This window comes from Nuphar pumila, chromosome 3, assembly GCF_984573655.1.
Source record: "Nuphar pumila chromosome 3, dmNupPumi1.hap1.1, whole genome shotgun sequence".
Lineage (NCBI taxonomy): Eukaryota > Viridiplantae > Streptophyta > Magnoliopsida > Nymphaeales > Nymphaeaceae > Nuphar > Nuphar pumila.
In genome coordinates, this window is record NC_143251.1 from 799682 (window position 1) to 809685 (window position 10004).

The window sequence follows — 10004 nt, forward strand, 5'->3', positions numbered from 1 at the left end:
ATGTTATGTGTAGGAGAAAGATTGATATTTTATGTCTACAAGAGACCAAATGGGTAGGTGAGAAAGCAAAAGTAATAGAACCTTGGGGATATAAGATTTGGTATACAGGAATAAATAGGAATAGGAATGGAGTAGGGATTGTTATGAGTCGTGAGTTTATAGATAATGTAGTTGAGGTCCGTAGGAAGGGTGATAGGATTTTACTTATTAAATTAGTATTAGATACGGATATTATTAATATTATTAGTGTTTATGCACCTCAAGTAGGTTTAGATGATTCCACTAAGCGTCAATTTTGGGAAGATTTAGATGGAGTAGTACAAGGGATATCTTATGGAGAAAGACTTTTCATCGGCGGTGACCTTAATGGACATGTAGGCATTAGTAGGGATGGATTTGAGAGTATCCATAGAGGCTATGGTATAGGCGAAAGAAACGATAGTGGAGAAAGGATTTTAGATTTTGGTTTGTCCTATGATATGATCTTAGCAAACACTTGGTTTAGGAAGAGGGAGTCTCACCTAGTAACATTTAAAAGTGGGGTTAATACGAGTCAGATAGATTTTTTCCTACTTAGAAAGAGAGATAGGGGTTGTTGCATCGATTGTAAGGTTATACCGGGAGAAAGTGTAGCTACACAACATAGAGTCTTAATTTTAGATCTTAGAATTAGACAATGCCGCAAAAGGGTAGACATAGGATAGATCCTAGAATTAAGTGGTGGGCACTCAAAGGAGCTAAACAAGGAATGTTTGTAGAGCGGGTAGTTAAGGAAGTTGATTGGTGTCTCGAGGAGGATTCAGAATCTATGTGGAATAAGATAGCGGGTGGCATGAGAAAGGTGACTAAGGAGGTATTGGGTGAGTCTAAAGGCGGTGCACCGCTAGGTAAGGATACATCGTGGTGGAACGAGGATGTCAAATTAGCTATTAAGGTTAAAAGAGAGTGTTATAGAAATCTAAGTAAAAGTCGTGATAATGAGAATTTGGAGAAGTATATGATAGCAAAGAAGGAAGCTAAAAAAGTAGTTCGGAACGCGAGGGATAAGGTATATAAGGAGGTTTATGACAAGTTGGATACCAAAGAGGGTGAGAAGGATATTTATAGGATTGCAAAAATGAGAGATAGGAAATCGAGGGATCTGGGTATGGTTAGATGTATCAAAGATGAAACGCAAAGGGTTTTAGTCAAAGATGAGGAGATTAAGGAGAGATGGAAAGATTATTTTGATAAGCTATTTAATGAAAGTCATGCTCAGGATCTTGGAGACTTTTCCATTCCTTTTAATGAGATGAATCGTGACTTTATGCGCAAGATTCAAAAGAAAGAAATTGCAGAGGCTTTGAAGAAAATGAAATCAAGAAGGGCAGTTGGCCCAGATGGTATACCTATCGAGGCTTGGAAATGCTTGGGAGAGAAAGGTTTAGAATGGTTGACAAATCTTTTTAACAAGATTTGGCGGACAAATAAGATGCCTAATGAGTGGAGGAAGAGTACTTTGGTGCCGCTATATAAGAATAAGGGTGATATACAAGATTGCACAAACTATCGTGGTATAAAACTCATGAGTCATACTATGAAACTTTGGGAGAGGGTGATTGAGTCTAGGTTGAGGAAGGTTGTCATGATATCGGAGAATCAATTTGGTTTTATGCCTGGAAGATCTACTATGGAAGCTATACATCTTCTTAGACAACTTATTGAGAGAAATAGAGAGAGGAACAAAGATTTGCATATGGTTTTTATTGATTTGGAGAAAGCTTACGATAGAGTACCTAGGGACGTTCTCTGGTGGACAATGATGAAGAAAGGTGTTTCTCTCAAGTACATTAGTATAATTAAAGATATGTATGAAGGAGTAGTAACCAATGTCCGCACTTGTGGAGGGGTGACCACCAATTTTCCTATAACGGTTAGGTTACATCAAGGATCTGCTTTAAGCCCTTTCCTATTTGCTATAGTGATGGATGAGCTTACGAGGTCAATTCAAGAAAATGTGCCGTGGTGTATGTTGTTTGCTGATGATATTGTTTTGATTGATGAGTCTAGAGCTGGGGTTAATGCTAAGTTAGAATTATGGAGACAGACATTGGAAGCAAGAGGTTTTAAGTTGAGTAAGAGTAAGACAGAATACATGGAATGTCGATTTAGTAAGCAACGAAATAGAGATGGGAGTGTAGTGAAGCTTGGTGAGCAAGATATACCGGTGAATGATTATTTCAAATATTTGGGATCTATCATTCAAAAGTATGGAGAAATTGATGGAGATGTAAATCATAGGATAAAGGTTGGGTGGATGAAATGGAAGAGTGCAACTGGAGTGTTGTGCGATCGTAGAATGCCATTGCGGTTGAAGGGAAAGTTTTATAGGACGACTATTAGGCCCGCTTTACTATATGGTACGGAATGTTGGGCTGCCAAGAGACATCATATTCAAAAAATGAGTGTAGCTGAGATGCGTATGCTGAGATGGATGTGTGGAAATACAATAAAAGATAAGATTCAGAACGAGGAGATGCGCAAGAAGGTAGGCGTTGCACCCATTGAAAATAAGATGAGAGAGAATCGTTTACGGTGGTTTGGACATATTCGACGAAGGCCTAATGATGCTCCAGTTAGAAGGATGGAGAAATGGGAAAATATATTAGTTAAAAGAGGTCGGGGTAAACCTAGGAAGACATGGATGGAGGTGATAGGAAAGGATATGAATGCTTTGAACCTAACCGAGGACATGGCATTGGATAGAAATGAATGGAGGAGAAGGATTCATGTGGAAGACCCAGAATGATTTTCTTTGTTGGTTCATATCGCAGACCCTAATTGTTTTGGGATGAAGGCGTAGTTGTTGTTGTTGTGTTTGTTGTATACTTCACCAAATAAGAAACACATAGCAGAATATGAGATCATCAAGTGTAAACCATGCATCAATTAAGAATTTTCTTTAGAAGAACAAACACCAACAAGATACCAAGACCAAGATGTCAAGCTCTGATACCATGTCATGAAATAGCGCGGATCTCGATGCACTCAAAATGAGCTCCAAGAGTTGAAACATAATGCATTTGGACAAGACCATAAGAACAAAGGTGAAACACATTGAATGTGAATGAATATCTTCATTAATAAAGAACACCAATAAAATACAAAAAAATTTATATAAAGCCCTCACTACATAACTCTCAAAACACAAAAAATACCTAATACTACCCATCACTCTCTCACTTATAAAGTCACCCACCCACCCATATATATAGGCACAAAAAAAGAGAAGAAAAAACAATTAAAGAGGAGAGGGAGCACCTTCTAGCCGTTGGACTAGCCTCCAATAGCTAGAACTTAGTCAACCTAGGTTGACTAAGATATGATATATATATATATACATACATACTTATTGTATATACATACATATATACTTATACAAGGAAAAGGACATTCATCTTAACAATAGACCCCTACACTATACAATAAAGACAAATAAAATAAAGAACAAAAATACAATATTGTCCCTAGTGGACAGTCACTATTTATATAAAATTAACAAGACCAAAATGCCCTTAGAGAGCATTACCTATTACATAACATATATATATTGATACTGGGAGGTTAATATACACTCACGCTTGCACTCAGGTGGGCCGTCCAGTATTTGGAATGGTTGGAACGTGGCCATAGATAAACTCGTTGACATATTATTTTCAAGAATCATACAAAACTTTATAATGAATATTTTTTTTTTAAATTTTTTCAAAATTTTGAGTTTGAAAAAGTTTAAAAATGTTGGATTTTTGAGAGACGTTACAATTGAGCATTAGCCACAACCACCACACGAAGCGGACGAACGGTTCGCTTGAGAAGAGTTCATTTTTTGGCTAAGAGGAGTCTTTTCACGATAAAGGTATATATATATATATATATATATATATATATATATATATATATTAACACTCCCTCAAACTTACGATGTGATAGTCAAAAGTTTGAAACTACAAGTCCTCAAAGGTCTTAATTAAATACAAGTCTTCAAAAGTCTTCATTAAATAAAAGTCTTCAAAATATCTTCATTGGTAGTCTCCATCTTTATGATGCATCAGAGAATTTTGCAAATACAAGTCTCTGAATGTCTTTATTGGTGATCGTTCTCAAACGCCTTTATCGACTGTCTCCATCTTCATGATATGATGCATTAAAGATATTAATCCATCACATCTTTAAGAATCTGCAAAGAGAACAAAATAAAGGTTCCAACTTCACAAATGAAAATATCTTAACCCAATAGTTTTAAAACAAATATATCTTTGAATAAGAGACATTCGATAATCATTAAGAAAGATAAGAGGAGCATACCTCAAGGATAAATCTGTATGAAATCAAATCATAAACCCAAAATCAACATATTTTTCAAGAAAAGATAAATATTGATCATAAGAGAGTTTGATCACTAAAAGACAAATCATCTAGAAGAGATAAACAATTATGTATAAATAATATCCCAAAGATTTTTAGAAAAGCATTTCAAATAAAATAACAAATCATCAACGACAACATACATATGTAAAATATAACAATTCAAAAAAGCCCTCAAGATAAGAGGAGATAATTAAATATGAAAAACATATATATCCAACATACAATTAAAGCATATTTAATGCACATAATAATGAAAGAGAGCAATCACACAAATCACAACCCATTAGGATTTATTTACGTAACCTAGAATGGGTTTAAAGTTTAAACACAAATAACCAAACATCAATCTTAATATATATATATATATATATATATATATATATATATATATATATATATATATATATATATATATATAATGAAATGCACATAAGATGCATGCAATTTTATCAATAAACATTTTTAAAAAAAGTTTAGAAATTTTATGAAGAGATTTTAAAAAATCTCACATAATAAAAGAAATAATATTTGCAAATCTCAATAATAGTCCGACCACCACAAGCAATCACCTCACTAGACCTCCAAACCTCAAAATTCAAGTGTATCTGCTACTAGAACAAGAGTACAATCACAATGCCACTTATGGGCTTAACAAACATACAAAAATAGTAATGAAGACAAACTGATCTCAATAAGTAAGAAGATTTGAAAAACAATATTCAAATCAAAACAATAACTTTTGCATTAATATGAGATTTAATCCATAAAGACAAAAATGATCACAATCAAATAGAGCCATCACTTAATAAAAAACAATATAATCATCCAATAAACAATAAAGGCCAAATAAACAATCGAGTGATACAACTCACTCACAGAACCAGAGATCAAATAACCTTGAGATCAAATAACCTTCAGTTAAAGCCAAACGCCGATAATCTAAACTGATAAAAAAATCGAGGTGCATATAACTCACCCCAATAAATATCTCTGGTTCAAACTAAAGTAACATGGATCCAGAGGCTAATTACCTATCAATCAAATCCAAGACAAGTGTCAACATGACACTACAAAATAAGATAACTTGAGGTGCACACACAACTCACCTCAACTATTAACTTCGGCTCCACAATATCGAGGTGTACAAGAAACAAATGAGTGATACAGCACACTCTTAGAACCAAAGGTCAATAAACACCAGTCAAAGCCAAATTATTTGACAATTTATACTGACAAGAAGACAAAGGTGCACACATAACTCACCTTAACAACTAACTTTGGTTCCGACAACATACAAGAGCATACAACTCACCTAGATAAGGTCAAACAAATAATAATGAGTCTATCAAAAGAAGAGTGATAGACTTACAAAGTCAAATAATAAAAACCTTGAAAGACACATTTCAAGGAACAAGAACTGATAGGACAAAAATTTTCAAGTCAACGAAATCCTAAGTAATGCAATTGTAGCGCCTTCAATCACAAACATAAACGTCCACCAATATTAAGTGGATAAACACAAAAAACGTTCTCTAAGGAACATTCTCACAAAACCCACAAAGGAGTATACAAGAAGGCTTACATTATAAAAAAATGATATTTTATTGAATATCATAAGTATGCAATAGAAACATAACAAAACTCATGTGAGGTATCATGATGCAAATAAGTTTTAGTAAAAACATGCAATCATACTACAAGATAAAATGTCCACCAATGAGAGTCTTCAATTACAAATAAGCATGTTCATCAATAATGGACAATTACTAAAGTAAACCATGAGGAAAACACTTATAACACCCACAAGGGGCAAACATAAAGAAGGTTCTCATAATTCTCAAAATAATATTTTATTAAAATTAAGTATGCAAAAAAGTATAATATTTGAATTCCATGCAAAAATATGTAAGATAATGTTCATTAAAGAGCTATGAGACTAAAAAATAACACAATCACAAGGACCACAAAAGGGCCAACAAGGGAAACACCAAATGACATAACTATTTTTAATCATTTTTAAAAAGAACCATTTAAATGGCATTCATAAAAGTGAATGATTCCCATAAGAAATCATGCTCAATACCTTATGCACGAATAGATAATCTCATTCATCATGTAAGACAATCACAAGTGCACAAGGATCATATATTAATATAAAAATAATTTATTCAAAACAAAAAGATAGCAAGGTATCCATGATCCCTAAGATCCTAACTACATAATTTTTAATACTTTATAATCTATTTTATGTTTCACATAAGAATACATCAATAGTAAAGAAAGAAAAAAATTTAAATACAAGTTAAGCAAAATGTCATAAGATCATACTTGTGAATGACACACAACACCATTTCAAATTATTTTAAACTATTTGATAAATTTTCAAAAGAAAACAAAACAAAGTTCAATAAGAAATATGAAAATGATTTGACATTTATAACCATGAAGTGTTCAAATAAAGCATTTAAATGATAACAATACATGCTTAAGAATACTAGATCATATACGTACATATTAAATAAAGCGAGTTCGAAAAACTAAGATTCAAACTAGATCTCATAAAAGCATGCACATATATAATTTCACAAGATCAAACAATATTATAAACCTTATAAAACATTTAATAAAAATAAATTCAACAATAATTTAAAAAAACATTTAAAGATTTTAGTTTTTAACAAAAATAAAAAATAATTTTTCAAAAATAAGAAAACTGAGTGCTTTGTCATGCATAATGCATGGGATAAATAACTCAAGTAAAACTAAAGATATAAGATACATACCGGGTCAAGATTTTCCTTGAATCTAAGCCACACAACAGTTAAAAATTCTTCACAAAGCACGAACTCAAATGAAAAAAATCCCAAGACTCAAAAAGGCAAAATACCAAGAAATATTTCTTGGCTCTGATACCATGTAAAGAAATATGCAGAAATACAAAACAAGAGAAGGGCTTATAAGATCATAAACACAAAGTGCACATGCACATAAACAAGTCCAACTAAGGGACAATACAAGAGTATAAAGGCATTACACAATCCCTAAGTGCATTCAGGACATCAAAAAACTAAAAAGAGGAACGCAAAAATATAAAAAAGATTCATCTTATTGATCATGAATGCTTAAGAGAAGCATTATCTTATAAAGAGGAGAAAGACACTATATATAGAGCCAAGATGGGCATTTAAGAGAGGCATTCATTGTTCCAACAGTCATATAGACCCCCTACATTATACAATAAAGACAAAAATAAAATAAAAAATAAAAATACAATATTGTCCCTAATGGACAGTCATTATTTACATGAAAATAACAAAACCAAAATGCCCCTAGAGAGCATTACCTATTACATAACATACAATATATATATATATATATATATATATATATATATATATATATATATATATATATACACACACACACATGGATATAATTATATACATATATACATTAACAAAAACATGACTCTTAAAGGAAACAGATCCCATTGGTATCATCTTTCTTTTCTTCCAGTCCTGTCCGGATGACCTACTCGAGGGGGTATCGTTCCCCACGACATCTGGTTCACAGTGTTCTCACACTTATTTTTTCGACCTGGACAAGGCTTGACTATACTGATCAGATCCTAAGATCAGGGTCAACAAGGGAGTTTTTTGCTTAGCAGGCTCTGGTACCAGAATGACTTAGTGGCTCCCGAACAGCGGCATAACCAATAAGCTTTTACTGATGGCTAGGCTAAATCTCTATATACGATCGAGCTCTAGATGAATAGTTATCGGGTCATTAGTGTGTCGCATTCATGGCCCCTGTTTGACTGCCACTCAGGGATGTTTTTTGTCTATTGTTTATAAGAATTTATAACGTCGTGTTTCTATTTATCTTTGTACCGGGGTTCTGTAACTTTACATATGATAGTCTTTTTTTCATGCTTAAGTGATTACTTTTGATGGCTATGTAAAATTGTAATGCCCCTCTATACGCTATCATATCTTTTCATAGTTCTCAAACATCATGTGGTTTTGTACATATGGTAGCACACTGTTGGGACTTGTTTTTTAGATAAAATTGCTTTCAGCTGTGTGCACCTTTTTGTTGAAGCTGTCCACTAAATCTCATGAATGGTTGCAGGCCGAGCATGCTTTACCTCAGCAGTTTGTTCATGTATTCAAGGATGGTCAACTTGTAACTACTGCTGTTTCTCACTCTGGTAACTGAGGGATGACTCCCATGTTTTAGCCTTTGAGTGGAAGAGTTTTTTCCCCTTTTACCCCTCTTGATTTTTCTTTTGGGGGTGCTTTGCTTCTTTTTTCCTCAGTTTGGTTTAGACTTGCTTACTTTTCAGTTAAGTATGTAACCTGTTTGCTTGTTATACAGTATATGATTCTCTAAATTTTGTTGTTTGGTTGAAAAGCGTGGCTCTAAGGCCTGCTGATCAGTTACCAGCTTGCATCAATAAAAAGGTCTCCTTTGTATTTGTGCTTTATCAGCTCGTGACTATCAACCGCATGTACTTTTGTTTATATATATTTATTTGTAGTGGAATGCTTTATGCTGCTTCACATGGCATGTATGCCTTCAATGTGAATTATGCCCAATCTTTCATAAGACATGCGTATTTTGATCTTGGGTTTATATTTGATCCATATATAAAATTAGACTTTTTTAGGGATCTTTTTTTTACGTGAGATCCTTCAAATGGTGTGATTGATTAGCTGAATTTATCTTTTCTTTGCCCTATTGTTTCCTTTTATTTTTATAAGAATTTTAGTCCAACTTACAGTAGTGTGCAAAAATTTGTAGCATATAGATTCACAATTCCTCTTTGATCCTGCATCAAAGCAGTGTTGGAAGCAAGGATTTATTTCCATTGGGTTGCCACAAGCAGGGGCTATCCCTGGCCACTGGTTGGAGTGCTCCTACCTGCTGGGGAATTCAGAAGGAGCAAGACGGAAGAGGCATGACAATTGCTGCTAGGAGCTCCTTATGCCATCGGCCAACCACCATGGCTTTCATTTCTGTGACAGGAAGGGGGTGCCACTGGCTAAAATCCGGTAGGTTGATGATTGCCTATGATGATTGAATGATGGCGTCCTGCATTGGCTGGTCTCCCTCTTTGCACCTCCTCCCTGATGGTGCGTTCCTAGCATAGTTCATGATCGTTTTTTCTTTTTATTTGGTTTGGACACCCATGTGCCCGTCCCCAATGCTCTGCATTATCAGTTTTCGGGTGTTGTTTCCTTTTGAGGTTCCAAACACATCATTGAGTCTCTTCTCGCTAGAGGTAAAAGCTATGATTCTTGTACTAGTTATGGTGAAAACCCACCATCGGGTATGTGGGGCGATTGGCGCTAGTTATGGTGTCTATCCACAAGTTTTTCGAGTATCTTTACATGGCATCCACACAATGCTTCTAATGGGCGTGTATGTAATGCCGTTGATGGCGATGGGTGATTTAATGCAGAGCATTGGGGACATGATGCATCTTGTGCCAAGTCAAAAGATTTGGACTCCCACGCTGAGGAAAGATTGTTTGTCTCATTTATGAGTTTTTTTTTTTGAAAGGCAAGCTGGGGTTAGGCAGACCCCCCACCAGT

General features: G+C 34.3%; 1 protein-coding gene across 1 annotated transcript in view; it reads left to right on the forward strand.

The window, feature by feature from the left end:
- Positions 1-8889, forward strand: part of LOC149841564 (cyclase-associated protein 1-like) — a 47745-nt gene extending 38856 nt beyond the window's left edge. The window contains exon 10 of the mRNA XM_089998546.1: positions 8539-8889. Within this exon, the coding sequence (XP_089854672.1) occupies positions 8539-8625 (87 nt within the window). The 3' untranslated portion in view covers positions 8626-8889. The remainder of the gene's footprint in view (positions 1-8538) is intronic.
- Positions 8890-10004: the final 1115 nt, after the last annotated feature.